We start from the raw sequence: 16956 nt of genomic DNA, 5'->3' as shown, positions 1-16956 counted from the left end.
TCCTCTTTGGACACCAGGGTGCAGCGAATGCCGAATGCATGGCTTTTACACTTCCAATTATCTTCTTTTATAACACAATCTCTAGCTTCCTTTCCCACACTAGGGAGCTTTACGGCATTCGAAACATTACTACGGTCTGAAAATAGACCGATCCATGTTATTTCCCAGGTGTACAAGATTCTGATTGGAATTTATGCTAATAGGGCTCCCACCTCTACGAGATATTGGGAGAAAGAATTGGGGGTAGTTATTTCCCCACTTGAGTGGGAGAAGGCTTTTGTTCTGACCCATAAGATGGCTCTTCCTTGTAGGGCCCAGGAGACTAATTATAAAATCCTCTCCAGGTGGTATTTATGTCCCACAGACATCCATCGTGTCTCTTCTTTGATCTCTGATCGGTGCTGGAGATGTGACTCCCAACGGGGCACACTGTTACATATCTGGTGGGAATGCCCAGGTATTCGTAAATTATGGGATCAGATAGCTGATATTTACAATAGTGTGACTGGTTCTAATTTAAAGCTTACACCCCAAATGTCGCTGCTGTCCATTCTTCCTAGGTCCATTAAGGCCTGTAAGAAGGATGTGCTTAGGCATTTCCTCACGGCAGCCAGAACAATCATACCCCGAAAGTGGAAACAGCCTTTGGCACCCACAATGAGAGACTGGTTGGTGGAATTGGAACACATGGAGAGACTAATAGCAGAAGATGAGGATAAGACGGAGCAATATAAGCTGACATGGTCGGCTTGGGACTGGTTCCAAGAATCGTCCCAATTTAAATCTATTTGGCAGTAAATTTCGCGGAGTGCGAGAGAGTTGTAAACGCTGTTATAATTGGGTTTTTAGTGGATCCTGGGTTTGTATATACAAAAGACCAGCTGGATATTCCCCCCCCCTACCCCTTGATCAATCCCATAATTTCCCTTGGGCTAAATGTTTTGCCTTTATTTAGGGTTAGGAATTATTGGTGGCATCCCCGGTTATAACCGGACAGGGGCCAGAGAGCGGATGTGAGGCTCTCGAGGGTTAATCGAGTTACTAGTTTCCTAACAGCTGCATTGGTTTCTTACTCAGGCAATAAAAATTGTTCGATTTGGGATGTTTCCTTCTTGGGTTGCTTCCCAACCCCTATATGTTTTTTCCTGTGGTTGACCCCATTTTGTTTGGCTTTATTTTAAGTACTGACATGTCATTGTAAAATGTCACTTCTTGTATGTTGTGTTTTTGCAAGGAAGGGCCGAGAGCCCCCGTGTCTCTGTATGTGCCATTTTCTGTTCCTGTTTTGTTATGTTATTAATATTCAATAAAAACGGATTGAAACAAAAAAAGATTGCTTTGAGGAAAAGCCGGATGTTTTTCTGGAAGCACAGAATATAACTGGATATTAAAGTTTAAAAGGAATGATACCAGAGAATGTTGATCCAGACAACATCCAATTACCTTACAGGATCAACTGGAGTAAATTGAACCTTGCAAAGAGTACTTTGCCTTCCTCTGGATCAGCTATGCATGAATGGTTCTATCTTGAATATTACTAGTATTTTTATTTCCATAGTAGTTGAACTTGATGTTTTAGGCCTATTTTCAACCTAAATAACTATGTAAATGGTATAAGTTTTAATTTATATTTGTATTGCTTATATATAACTGTATACAGAATATATACAGAACTGTAACTGTAACTGGATACAGAAAACAATTCTCAGTGTGGTAGGTTTAGAAAATAAAACAACCTGGTATAGAGCAATACAGTGTGTACAGCATTTATCAACCTCTGGTCAGTTTGTACACATTCCACTTGTTATAAAGAACTTACATTTAACCCTCACCCTTCAATATTCATGGATTGTTGTCACCTGGACATTACAAAGCATGTGTTCTATTCACTTTTCCTGCAGCAATATGCATTCAAATCCATATGCTGTCAACATGCACTTAATGACTGTTAATTTGGAGCATGTGTTTTTTTGCAGTCACAAACAATGGGCGAATCACACAAGGGAAAAAAAGTGTGACATTTGAAAAAAAAATACCTAATGACTTTAATGATGTCACAAGTGGCTTTCTTGTGAGTGGATGTTCTGTGGTCATGGGATAACGAGGACAAACGCATCCTATCATCTTATAGATGCTTCTAACACCAATTACTGGCTCTTGTAACATAACTAGAACCTGACAGTTTGGGGGGGCGGGGGGTTAAATTCAGCTCAGATTAGAATTACATTTTTATCTTTTTATCTTCAAGAAGGAGCTTGGCCATAATAGTTGTAGTGCTATCTTAACAAAACTCAGAAGGCATGTTGAAGGTCGGGTGACCTAGTTCTAAAAATGCATACAAAATAATTACAGTAATGATAATACTCACTAATAAGAGACAGATATAAGAGAGTTAGATACAATAATTTAAGATTTAAAGATTAGACAGCAAAGTTCAAGCAAAACTAAACATGCTATACTCAGCTGTCGCTGCGCAACCATCTTCTTCCTTCTCCTCCTCGGTACAATATTAAGAAATCTTGATTGGCCAGACAGGAATGATGTAACTTAAGTTTAATAATTCCAGGTATACTGGCAATCAAAGCTGAGCTGCACATGAGCAGTTTAGCCTTTTTGACAGTTTCCCAGAGCAATCAGGCAGATAGGAGGGATTAGTGTAGCAGGGACATGTCTGTCCCGTTTTGCAATAATGACCAATAATATATACAAGTGGAACTTTAGTTCCATTTCAGGACATGATAAACCTTGCACATATGAAGATTATAGTTCTAAAATATGCCTAAACTACACAGGCAGTAACACGGACCTACAGCTGAAAGTGTCTACAATTAGGGAATACCCATGACTAAACCCTATTTAAAGGCTATTAAAACATACTCAAACAGTTGCCAGGTTTGGACTGGCTTACAGGGGAACCATAAAATTATTTTTTGTACCCTCTGGTCGGCCCCTTGCCCAGGTTGCCTTACACAAACTACAGTGCCACTGTGCCAGGAAAGCTATGCATTCTGTATATTTCTTTTCTCACATTTTTACAGGTTAAAATATATTTTACTTTTGAGTTGGTAATAATTGGTCAGGTACACCTAAAGGATCTTTGGGCAAGGGTGTTTGCCAGCAGTAGATGGTGCTGTGTCAAGTTTGTTGAAAACTGTTTAATTAGGGAAGAGTTTGTTACATACTTTACATGAAGGCACAGTGCCATATACTGGTGTGACTGACTATATACTGGGATATAGGAGCACTGGTCTCTACATTGCCTAGGCTCCAGCCAATAGAAAGACCAGAGCTAGAAAAATGTATTCTGAAACATTATTAACTGTTGTATTTTTATTTCCCTACATACCCATACAAAACACTGGTGGTGTGTGGAATCTTATTTCAGTACCCTCTTCTAGGGTAGAAGGAAAGGTTTTAAAATTTTTGTGCACATGTTTGGAAGGTATGTTAACCTATTGGGAAGTCAGGAGACTGTGAACCTGAAAAAAAGATGAAAGAGCTGGTGACCAAAGGGAAAGAGGATATTGCAGTGCTGGAGGATTTTTAAGAAATATGAAGTGAGGTGTGGGACAATTCTACTGGATTGTAAGCTCTTCGGGGCAGGGTCCTCTCCTCCTGTATCACGGTCTGTAATTTGCAACCCCAATTTAATGTACAGCTCTGCGTAATATGTTGGTGCTATATTAATATTAATAACACTACCAGTTGGTATTAATTTTGCTTCGAACAGCAATCTTGGATTTGGCACCACCAGCAGACCAATAAACAGATATTGTTAGGAGGCCCTCCCTGGGTGTAAGATCCCAGGCGATACCTCACCGCAGGAGGGCACACGCAGCCTATTCCCTTCGGCGGCTGCACTTGCGGTAACACTGGGGTTGCAGGATCAGTGGCCTGTAGGTTGCAGCATCCCTGTGGCCGAGTTTTCCCTCGGCATCCTCTGCACTGAGGCCACACAGCTGAAGGGAACTGAGTTGTGGGCAGCTGATTAGCAGAGTAGTTCCTGTTAATCCCAGGCTGTCAATGGCTGCCTGGGCTTTATAGCCTCTCTGCTCCCAGTCAGAGGTGCCTGTAATAGCGTCTGCTGTGCTTGCCTGTGTCGGGAGTGTTTTTGTGAGTTTTCTCTGTTTCTGACTATCCATTTGAACTTCTGCTTGTGACCCCGACTCTGTTTTTGCCTTTGCCCTTTGTACTTCGCTGGATGGACTGATTTCCTGTGTTTTTAACCTCGGCTAGTTTTTTGGATTTCCTGTCACTTCTTACTCTGCATGCATAGCTCTGTACTCTGCATTGGTGGGCGGCGGGTCATCTGCTGGCCTATCTCTAGACACCATTCTTTACCTGGGGGCAACCGAGTGCTGGGAGACACAACCAGTCTCCCGAGGCTGAGCGGAGGCTGCTATAGGCAAAGCCTGTGGCATAGATTGGGGGATTGGTGTCTGGGGAATACCGGTATTGATCCGGGCTTTACAGATATGTTCCTAAACAATGGGTCAACCAACATTTGGCTCAAGTTAATATTTAGCAGCTATTAAAATGAACTCAATACTATTTTTTTAAGTTTAATTAAAGTGGTAAATCTTTGAGTTTTTTATTGCCATTTTGTCTCTGCCAGACAATTTCCCCTCACCTTCGTCTTGGCAATTATTCTCATTTTCCTTTCTGCATCCCCACTGGGACAAGGATAACCATTATCCTTGCTACCACAAATATTTTTGTTGTGTTCTATCAAACTTTGCCTCACTTTATTGGCCTTTGACAATAGTTAGACCTTTTTTTTAGCTATAACTTGACAAGACACACATTTTAATGCTTTCATGGGGCTGCAGGACAAGTCCAAATTTCCTTTTCTTGCCCATTAAGCTGGACCTAGGAAATGTTTACAGAAACGTGCAAAATGTACAGACCAGTCTAACACTAAAGTGAGGATCCCAGATTTTGATCTGTATAGTAAGCTGGATAAATTAATCACTGACAATGTTAGCTGCCAGGTAATGGGGATCTTTCATAACAAAAAGAGAAACTGACAGTTTGTAAATTCATTGAGGGATGTCTTGTACCTGTTTCATGAAATAAGGCCAGAGGCAAAGCTCTTTAATCAAAACTTGTTCACAGTGCACCAGTGGTCTTCCATTTTACTTTACGTGGGATAATAAATGAATATATATTTATGTATACACACACAAGCAGGTCCTTTATGTGCATTTCAACTGGTTCCCATCGCTTAGCATAAATTATAAGGCAATTGAAAAGTATAAAGTAGCAAAGGAAGTCAATCAGGTGTGCTGCAGTGTTAAGCTACGTACACACTTCCAATTATTATCGTTGGTAAACGAACGACGAACGATCCTGCACGATATCTGCGAACGATCGTATAGCACCGATCCTGTACATACAGATAACGACACGATCGTTCGCAGATATTGTACACGCGATAGATGCGATCGCTTGAACGATAAAGGAAGTGACGTGCACCACAGGAAGTGAGCGAACGTTCGTTCACCACGCATGCTCAGATCATGGATGATCAATGAACGACCGTACACACGATAGATGGTCAACGATCGTCGTCCAATCCGATCCGCCGGTCCGGTCGTTCATTTCCAACGACTATCCTCGTTCGTCGGCGTCGTTGGTTACTTTTTTTACGAACGATTTTTGCCCAATCGATCGTTCGTCGTTCATTTCCAACGATAAAAATTGGAAGTGTGTATGCAGCTTTAGAAAGCTAACAAGAGATAAGCTCATGGTAGGAACAAACGCTGTAGCAGAAAGGCAGGCTCATCAGTCTGCTACTTCTCCTTTAACCGTCCAATCACAGGTTGGGGGTAAGCATAAGTAAAGAAAATTCAGTAAATTCAGGTCCCATGTCCCATCAGATAGGTTTTGTGTCAGGGCTGTGCCGATCTAAGTCGAACTTGACGGGGGGGAAAAAGTAGGTGGAACCATTCCCCTACATGTATCTCATCTGTGTAATACGATTCATCTGGCACTCACAAACGTTAAAAGCAAATTCTAAAATAGCACCATAGGTGCTCAAATTGTGTTTATAATTAGTGCTCGTAGCAAAGTCTAAACTTACCTATTACTGAATGGTGCTTTTACTCTGCCAATATAATTGACGCTTTTTAAATCTCTTTGTGAAAAGAGCTGTTTCACAGAACAATTTGCTCTCCTATTAATCAATTAATTTGCTTAACAAGCATGACAAGTAAAAATATTTCTCAGTTAAAGCAGATGAAAAAAAAATGGATGTGTGCAACTGACAGGTCTTACAGGTCTGCATATATATTATGACTGTGCTCTAATAAACTGTAGAAAACACGTTTGATTTATTTATTAAATTTTATGAATAATGACAGGACCCAGGCTCGGGAATTCACTTTCCAAGTGATAAGGGTTCGAGTGCCATCCATGATGCCCTATCCTGGATGTATCCCAATTATCCCATCTGATAAAATATACTCACAGATGGGAGAACATGATAGATAATTGGCAACTAGGCTGAGGAAATCTACTGGCTATTGCCATGCAAGTTTACTATGACTCCAAATCAAAGAGCATGACACTGCTAATACATTCACTTAAAGCGACATTACTTTTTTTTCACAAGTTTAAAAATTACACTCAAGTCAAAAATTAAACAAACTCTGAGATGCCTATAGGAAGGCTGGCCTATATGTTTAGTTGCCTTTTTACCCAGACGTTGCACTACACTAATCCACCTTACCTTCTTTCTAATACATTGATCCTAGAATACATCTGCTGGTATTGGTAGAACACCCTTTAATGATGACTCTCAAACAAAGGCATGTTCTAAAGTTTCTCATGGCCTTTAATCAACATAGGACAATTAAACATTGTATAGGAAGTTTAAATATGAGAGTCTACCAATCTTATGTCTCTTTATATGTTCAGAAAATAAGTACAAAAGTGAAAAAATTAGGCTGAATGGATGAATTGATAGTTCTTGTCTGGCTCATAATCAGTCTAGAACGTTGTCATCACTCATAGCTGATGGCATGTTGAGAAGCTCATGCTCAGGAAATTAGGTATTAAGTATTTTTGGAAGTACTGTAATCATTTTGAGAGGCAATACAGTGCTCAACCCAGACATTTTTCAAAGCTGAGTGAGAAGAAATTGTAGACGGGTGATGGCCCCTGTATTGTAACCCAACTCAGCATTAACCACCATTAACCACCGGCATTAACCACCTAACCAAACTGGCCGGGGAGAACACTGCAATACATACCTTTACATGCAAAATTACATTCAAGTACTAGGCCTGCCTACAATATAGTTTATTTTCCTGTGTACATCATCCAGCTGTGCCTGCTAACTCAACATTCTTCCACAGCCCTAATTATAGAGGAGGTCATTTTGAGGAGTGTGAATGATGTGTGCAGTGATGTGGACATTCCTAATACACGTTGTGGCAACACATGTTAGGGGGATGCAAAATAAAACGATAAGTAGACATTAAAGACAGAACAACAAGGAAAAAGCATAAAATATTCATAAGAGGTTTGGTCTGTACAGCAAATATGTGGGTATTAGTCCACCTAAAAGAAAATTTATACTGAAATACAATGGCTGGTAATTTTGCAGTCCTCAAAACATTTACCAGGATGCTTCTAGTATGGTCTGTGTCACCAACCCCAAAAAAAAAAAAAAAATCATAATGAAGACACTTGGTCTCAATACTAGTTCCAATGACTTCAAGTACTATAAACAGAGATATTTCAGGACACTGGATATTCATGGATATTCTCAACATAATGTGAGATTCCTCTCAAATTTTTTTTAGAGGGAGAAGAACCACTCTGATAATTAAAATGACAAACATTTATATATATTATTATTTTTAGATGAAAGTCTTTTCCCTACTTTATTAGGGCTATTCTTTAGCTGGCTGTCAAGGTGCTACAGTTACATCACACTCCACTTGCCTTCTCTCATATTCCTTAAAAACTGCTTATGACACGTCCAAAACTTCTATCCTGAATGACAACAAGTAATATTAGACCCTTCCTGTCAGACTGTCAGGAACACACCCTGTAAAGTGCAAGGGGTTAATTACTGTACCTCAAAAATCATCAATCAAGAACATATAATTCCAGAGCAGAGACAAATGTTGCAGCTGTTTGTAGGAAAGGATTGTTGTGATCATAACTGTGGTGTAATGGAATAGGGGTATAGAGTGCAGGGAATCTGATGGATCAGTTGTGATGAATCCTGGAATTCTGTCACTACCCAAGTGACTTATGAGTCAAGCCTACTGCCGCTGGAATTTTTTGAAATAGGGTTTTGAAACTTAATCTGCTTACAAGTGCATAACCCCCAAAGCTAGTAAAACAAAAAAGCAACAAGGCCATTACATAGTTAACAGATTGAATTCAATTCAATGTCAATGTGTATTTGGTGATTCAGACATGCCATAGTTCACCATTACCAATGTAGTCAGAGTTATTAACTATAAACAGGGCAGGAAAGTGTTATTTGTTGCAGTTTACATAATGCATATGATTTGCGCTACAGGAGCAAAAGAAAAAAAAAATTAACATTTTTTCTAATTTCTCAGTAGAATCAATTGTATGAAGCCCATATGGCGACCTTTCAGACACATTTTCTCACATTTCAAGAAAGACAGATGACAAAAGCTGGAATTAAGGAAGTTAATTATGACATCATTAAAATGCGCATTAAGAACTTGTAACTACAGTCAGATTGTGTGCGTAAGGTGAGAAAAAAAAAAAAAACTTGACTTGTCTGAAGTCATCCCGGCACAAAGGTCGAGGAAACAGACAAAGATCAGAGGTACACACATCAGCTGGTCATTTTATACATCATCTGCTTGGCGACAAATTTAGGTTAAGCAAGCAGATGTGAGCGAACACAATCTTTTTTTAATGCCAGTTGGTGCAAACAGCTTAGATATTTAATGTTTTGCAAGAGACAGTCACCATTATTTCTAAAGATTTTAGGTTACAGAGTCAAAGTTTAAATGTTCAAAACTTGGAAAGACAACCCACTAAAACGATGAATAATATTAATGCTCACAAAGTAAAAGGTTGTTTTAATTTGTGGGCAAGCTAGTCATCTCAATCAACCTGGAACGAAAAAAATAAAAGGGCAGCATAAAAATATTAGTGTGCCTAATCATACCAGCGTGTCAAGGCACCTACATTTTAACACTTATTATAGATGTTCTGCCATTACGTCCAATCACCAGAAGGTGATGGGGAGTTGGTAGGTGAGGTGTGCCTAAATCGTTTCCAATAAAAACAAAACAACTTTTAAAAAAAAGTTAGTACACCCTACCATACATATCATAAGGTAATAATTGTGGAAATTACTCACTGTAGGTATTTTGCATACCTTACCACCAATAGCAGACATTGATATTGCAAAAAAAAATTAGTTTCCAAAAAAAGTTGGGATGCTGTCCAAAATTGATTACACTTCAGGCTCCAGGCCCAGAGAGGGTGTGTTTCCTTATGATGTGTACATATGGTTGCTTCTTTAAATGGGGGAGTTTTAACTTGTATTTGTGAATGCAGCAACTGAACTGCAAGACCGCAGACAGAGGTGATGGTTTTCAGAAGTGTTTTTGAGTCAGTGCAATCATTTCTACTACAAGATTATGTTTGGATTTAATGCAGTGCCATTCAATATTAGTTAGGTTAAATACAGATTGTACAGTATTCCCTAAATATTTTGATACAACATTTTCTTTTTACATTAAGAAATGTTATTCCCAAATTGTTTCACTATTTACCCATGCAGTTTTTCACAGAGTGGTGCACTGGTCCTCATCTTTACTGCACCTCTTTACTCTATTTTGACATTGCTTAACTTTTCAAATTTTTTTGGCTGCCCCTTAACCCTTTTGCTGGCATCAAATTCAAAATAAGCAAATATTTTTCATAAAATAACGTTTCTGAATTGTAATATTTGATATGGCGTCTTAGACCTAATAACTGTCATGTCATCATCAGTCCAGTGATAACTGAACTTTAAATAATACAACTTCTACCATATATCCCCTAAAGATATTTGGTGCCTAATCCAGCATTCTAATATCATGGATAAGTGGGGGTAAATTTAGGGGCATAGTGTTTTTTTCCATATGACAAATCTGCATTTGTCTATATCTTGATTATAAGAATAATTACTCCATGTCAATTTTGTGTGTTCTTTTATATTACCTTTATTAGTAAGTCAGTGTTAGAATGAAGATTTAATGTAGGCATTTACACATTGTCTAAATTTCTTTAAAAAATACCAGGCCCCTGAACTCTATGGAACACAGTACAAGCACAGTAGCAAAGTGTGCTGGATACTGAAAATTTAGTAAGTGGCTATACTATCTGTCCTCAATCCAGTGAAAAATAGTTCTTCACTTTCTATGCCATCCAACAGAATTCATAGTCCATACCAGTGTTCTACCCAGCCCCTTTAAGCCGGGCGCACCACTCAGCACTTTTTTAGTTGCCACCCAGCTGTTTCTGGTGGTTACTGAAAAGTTGGGTGACAAAACAGGGACCATCACCCACATACAGCTTCTTCCCGCTTGGCTTAAACATTTTTCTGGGAGACTGCTGCTCCATACTGAGGTAAAGTATGAGCTCTATAGAAAAAGAAAACATGCAGATTTGGCTCAAAATATTTAAAAAAACAGCCCTACAGTTTCAGTAGCGATATCTTTTTTGAATCAGGGACAGGTTAAACCACAATTAAAATTTTTTTTTTTTTTTAAATTGTCAGGTCATACAGGTCAGTTTGTTTTATTGCTGAAAAGACAACTTTTTTTTTTTTCAGGTGTAGTTTGCTTTAAGTGTATCTGCGCAAAATACATAACTGACAAATTAATATCTGTCTCCCAATTCAAAACATTTCAGCAAAGCAGGGAAAAGGCAATATGCACATTCACATTATTAAATAGAAAAAAAAAATCAAGCTGACCTGACCAAGTCCAGGCATACCACCCCCAAGTCTTAGCAGTCGGTCCATATTCCTGCAAAAGAGAGAACGTAAAACTGATCAGTCAATTCTCATCTACTCACCTTCAATCACTCAGTAGGCCGAAAATATTGGTGGTAATTACAACACAACATCAGTCTTCCTGTTAATTAACGCCACATATTAATGCAAGAAGCTGTCTCCTGCACTAATTGACAGTATTTGCTTCTTTAGATTTACGTACCAGAAGTAAAAAAAAATAAGTTGTTTTTAAGATACAATCCTTTTGCACAAGGTAGGTTTTATTCTAGGCACAGCAGGAATAGGTTTGGATACACATCTGATTTTGTTACAATACAGTAACTATTTTTCCTTTTTACAGAATATTTAAAAATTATCATCTTCATTAGTACACCCTCCACTAATTAATGTACGCCTTGTCACTTTCTATCAAAACGGTGACTAAACGAGAAGAGAACACAACGCAAATTGATAAGTTTTGTCATTTGGGCATTTTCTTTGTTCCAGTTGAATAAAAGTTTTAAAAAAAGAACAGAGAGGTAAAACAATTGAACACGAACAGCTAACTGCACACAAAAAAATAGTAATACATAGCTTTTGTAACAACTATATATAGAAAAAAAACAAAGCTGTCAAAACCCTAAGCAGGCCAATTTCAAATGATATATCTGGTGAAATAGTCCTTTGGCAATATTTTTGCTGGGAGCCTAAAAGACTTGTATTCCTATTTCTAAAAGTTTATTAAAAGGAGCCGTTGAACCACAAATTATGGCTAATTAAAGGAACTCCAGTCTCTAATGCTAGAGATATTTATGTCACTAAATACATTTTTTTCCATTTCTGAAATTGGGATAATTGATAAAGTAGATACACTGCAAAAGTGCGGTTATCCTCTTATTATGGGCACCCGCAGAGAAAACTACAGGGGGTGAATACAAGACCGGTGCACAAGGGCCGAGCAGCACTGACTGGTCCTTTTTACAGGAAGTTCCTGCGCACAGGCAAAGTACAAGACTTTTTTCATGCTTAGTTTACTTTACAGATCTGGGAACAAAGAAAAAAAACAAGTAAGAATACACATGCTTCTTGTCCTGACATTCTTTTAGTCTGGATTTTAGCATATTAGCAATTCAATTTCTATGAAATTACCAAGGAAAAAAAAAAGAAAAGAAAAATCAATCATTGAAGAGACACAGCACCTGGAGGATATTTCCAATTCAACCTATTGTATATTTTATGCAAATTATTAACCAAATAACTGATTAAAAAATTGCCCCAGTCAACCAAAAAAGTTGTATTTTAACAAATGAGAGGAGCAAAAAGCTTTAAGATAAGGCTATAAGGATAACATTTTGTGATTCTTATTTTTAAAGAAGACATATGCTTCTGAATAAAAAAAGCCTTTTATTTGCATGGAAGGCATCCAACATCTATGTCTACCACTCCACTGGAAGAATGCAGTGTAGTCTGACATTAAACGGAAGAATGACAACTGATTACATCTTATCAGCAAGACTTTTCAAGGATGCCGCGTGTCACAACAAGCAAGGGAAAATCTTTTGTGGTTTTAAAGGACAACTAAACCTAAAGCTGCATACACACGTGTAATTATTGTCGTTGGAAAGGATCTTTCACAATCCTTTCCAACGACTAAGGACTGCACGAAGCTGTACATACAGCACCATTCTGCTCTATGGAGAGGGAAGGGGGAGAACAACGAAGCGGCACCCTGTTGCACGCTCTCCTCCTTTGTTTGCATTAGAATTGTTCGTTGTCCATCGTCTGTGGATCCGCTAGCACCGTCGTTCGGACGATGGGCAACGGGGACTGTAAACACACCAGATTCTTGTCTGATATCAGCCCTGAGCCGATTATCGAGCGAGAACCATTGGGCGTGTGTATGTAGCTTAAGAACCCCAATATTCCATAAATTGCAATCTTTAGATGTGGTTGCTGCATTAGTTTCCTATTTTTCATATGGATGGATGAATTACTAAAGTTTATTGTCACTAGATCGCATGCAGACAAAAGTTATGGCTGAACTCAAGCACAAACAAAAATCCCTCTTTTTCATGTACAGTTATGTTAAAAATGTTATTTTGCATAGGGTACCAGCAACAAATGCCTGAAGGGTAAGAAGGACCGGGTTTGGATGGCTGTATGGCCAATTACTGGGATGCCATGTAGCCAAGTTTATCACCCAGCTGTACCAACAACAAATAGCGATAAAAGTAACAGATATAGACTCCCTAGATCGAGACATAATCCTACTCCTGTATTACATTATTAAGACCTCATCTGCAATATGTTTATGGAACCAGTTTATTCTCACTGAGAATGCAGAAAAAAGAGAGATTATTGGATCTGAATCTATTTCGTGTTATGGGGTATATGATCACTATGTATAAATATATAAATGGCTGATATAGAACACTTACTGGAAAGTTTTCATTTTAAGGTCACTGCAATGGACAAAGGGCACTCGTCATCACCAGGGAGAAGAGCTTCAGCCACCAAATACAGAAAGGTGTTTTTACAGTTAGGGTGGTGATAAAGTTTTATAAACTTCCTCAGGATACAGTTCTGGCTAACTGTGTAGATTGTGTTAAAGCAAAAATGCTGGATGTATTCCTAAATGTACAGAATATAACTGACTATTACCATTCACAAGTAATTACACCAACCAAGGTTGATCCAATTGCCTTAAAGGATCAGAAGTATTTTTACCTTGTTTGAATTCATGACAATGTCCTTCCCAGAATTTGTTTTAAGCTATGTCGGAAAAAGCTGTGGGTGGTCAAAAAGTGGTAACACATGATAAATTTAGTGTTCCCCGTTGTGGTTGCCATAGAAATCTATTAATTCTTAAAATTCTGTCAGCTTTCTATACTTAGTATGCACCATTTATCCATTGTCCTTGTGACCTGACTTTTCTGAAAACAGCTGGGTGGTAATGAAAAGTGCCGGGTACTACACCTGGGGAGAACATTGCATGTAATACTTTGAAAGAAGGGAAAGGAAGTGGTTAAAAAACTAATGCAATTCTTAAATGAGAGTCCACAAGGCAAAAATATTGGTCTTGGTAGGATCAGGTAATTGGGTTGGTATTTACCGGCTTTATAAATATAAATAATAAAAGTGCCATGACAGATATAAGGAAGCGGCATGATATAAGTAAACAGCAGACAACCAGGGATGAGACTGTCTAGATCAGTATTTCTCAACTAGGGTACCTTGAGCAATTTGTGACTCAGGTTAATTTAGGGGACACCAATGGTCTTTTTGGCCATCAGTAAGGATAGCATTCTTCCCACTGACCATCACACTAATATACTTTGAGCCGTAGATCTAATTATAGCAAACGTTCCCATAACACCTGAATATTTTTTCAAAGGGCTCTTCCACGTTAAAAGAAACACTGGTCTACATAGTAAAATAGAACGGTAAGGAGCGGAGAAAGATTAGATTGTCATCTGCATAGAGGTTGCCTGGAACCTTAAAGAACAAACCCATTGTCCCAGGCTATGAGTATTGATAGAAAAATGAATCTTGTGTACCCAATAGACAGAGCTGGGAGTACATTCTCAGCAAGATTATGAACCCTACAAGCCATGGATATAGCCATGCCTTGACTTAGTCAGCCTTGACAGTGCTATGGGCAGAAGACTGAAATAAGCATACTATTTTTATCCTAAATGCATTTTTTATCATTCTCTTTTTCCCCGCAGCTTTGAGTGGGGTCAAATGTAACAAGCAAACATTGCTTTAGATGCAAGGTCTACAACAACCTGTACACCTAAGTGTTTAACAAGAACATACAGCTGTCACTGAAAAAAAAGGGAAATTATTAACTTCTAAAGACGACAAAACATGTACTGGAAAAAAGCCAATACCAGCTTGTTTGGGTAATTTGAAGAAAAACATAGTTCTGAAGCATTTTTAGATTTTAATTAGGAATAATCATAAAACTGTTTGATAAGAAATGAAAAACACCTATGAACAGAATGGAAATATATTATTGTACTCATATGACAAGCCCTGGCCTCGTTCTTCATACTGGATATCTTAGTATCCAAAGCAGGAACATAACACTTTCATAAATCTAATTCTTTGGCTTTATTGTTTGAACAGTCTCCATGCACTTTAGATTGAACAACTGGTGGTGATCAGACAGGTTTTTACTGCAGTGACCAGCTGATATGCCTTCAGCAGTAATTGTTTTAACCCAATTGTCACTCAGCTCAGAATTTTTTGCTGCGAACACACAGCAATTCCTGCTTCCCTTGCACATGCCAGAAATGAATAAACTCCTGAGCGCCTATGTGGGAGTTGCATCATTACAGCACATTAAAATGGCCAAAGGGAAGAGAAGAAGGATGAAGATAGGAGCACTCTGTGACAGAACAGGAACAGGTGAATATATCACGTTTAGTTCTGCTTTAACGTTACAATAAATGCAAGCCTAGTCACTTTCATTAGGATGTTGAACTTATTCTCCTCAAGAAAAATACCAGACATAGTCTTTGAGCAGTGGACACTTCACAGTGTGCATCAGAAGTTGCAGTAAGCCAGATAGAGCTGTCTCAGTCACAAGATGGAATACATCTGGTACCATCTAACCCTTTCCTACCCAACTATTCCTGACCAGCCCCCCTCATTGGAATTTAGCGCTTTAACCTCCTGGGCAGGTCATTTAAGTCTAGATTTATATGTATAAAAGTGGTACACTGTCTTTCATGAAAATTTATTTTCCATTGAAGGCCTGTAATTCTTAGGCATAACTCGCTGACATGTCCAATATTTAACAAATTTAATAATAACTTTAAATAAAAAACAAAAAAAAACAAGGGTGCATAAATAAGTCAAAAATACTGAAACCTGTATCATTACTGTACAGTAGCATATATAATAAATAATATAATATATAATATAATGATTACTTTGTATTGGATTCAATACAGTTATTTTGTTCTGAATCCAATACAACATAATTTGAAATTCCTGCCACAGACCAACATCACCGGGAACTGGCATGTCGGCACAATTTCCAGGGGACTGATCGGAGGAAGTGGAAGCGGCCAAAGGATGGGAACGGACACTGGAGGATGCCGGCGGGACCAGGTAAGTCTTTATTAATTATTTTATTAGCTAGCCCGAGTGTGGCTCTGGGTTACCAGTATTAGCTGTTGTTTTTTACCTCGAGCCACACTCTGGGTTATCGCTCAGAAGGTTAATCATGGACGCCGGAAAGAAAAATGAACTATCAAAAGAACCCATCATGTTCTCTTACTGCAAGAAATTATAAAGGTATTCCTTCAGCTTGGAGAATGTAGGTCAGGGCTGTTATCCTTTGCAGCACCATCTAAAACAGCAACCCTCAAATCACTGACTAAATATTGTCTTTTCCTGGCCCCTGCATGACCTTTATGTATGGGGTACTACTCCTCTTCCCTGTGACGCCAACTGTGGGGCACTATTCTTTCTCCTCCCTGGGAAGCCAACAGCGGGGCACTATTCTTCCTCCTCCCTGCGAGGACAACAATGGGGCCATAGCTTTCTTCCTCTCTGGAAAGCCAACGGCGGGGCACTGTTCTTTCTTCTCTCCAGGAAACCAATGATGGGGCACTAGTCTTCCTCCTCCATGGGAAGCTAATGACAGGGCCATATTATTCCTCCTCCCCACGTCGCCAACAATGGGGCCATACTACCTGGAAAGCCAATGCAGGGTATATTCTTCTTCCCCCTAGAACGCCAACAACAGGCATTATTTCTCCCTCTCCCCAGGAAGCCAATGGTGGGGCTCTATTCTTCTTCCCCCCACAACGCAAACGATGAGGCACTATTCTTCCCTCTCCCCAGGAAGCCAACAGTGGGGTTCTATTCTTCTTCCCCCCCACAACGCCAACGATGGGGCACTATTCTTCTTCCCCCCCACAACGCCAACGATGGGGCACTATTCTTCTTCCCCCCCA

The 16956-nt window shown here is 39.0% G+C and overlaps 1 protein-coding gene across 1 annotated transcript in view; it reads right to left on the bottom strand.

Annotated features, from left to right (window-relative positions):
- The window catches only part of PSMD14 (proteasome 26S subunit, non-ATPase 14), a 68054-nt gene that overhangs the window by 49482 nt on the left and 1616 nt on the right, over positions 1-16956 (bottom strand). Inside the window, exon 2 of the mRNA XM_072418237.1 lies at positions 10967-11018. Within this exon, the coding sequence (XP_072274338.1) occupies positions 10967-11014 (48 nt within the window). The 5' untranslated portion in view covers positions 11015-11018. The remainder of the gene's footprint in view (positions 1-10966; positions 11019-16956) is intronic.

Source organism: Pyxicephalus adspersus, chromosome 7 (assembly GCF_032062135.1).
Source record: "Pyxicephalus adspersus chromosome 7, UCB_Pads_2.0, whole genome shotgun sequence".
In the NCBI taxonomy this organism is placed as follows: Eukaryota; Metazoa; Chordata; class Amphibia; order Anura; family Pyxicephalidae; genus Pyxicephalus; species Pyxicephalus adspersus.
The sequence above is the reverse complement of the archived record's forward strand: the minus strand, read 5'-3'. Positions and strand labels throughout refer to the sequence as shown.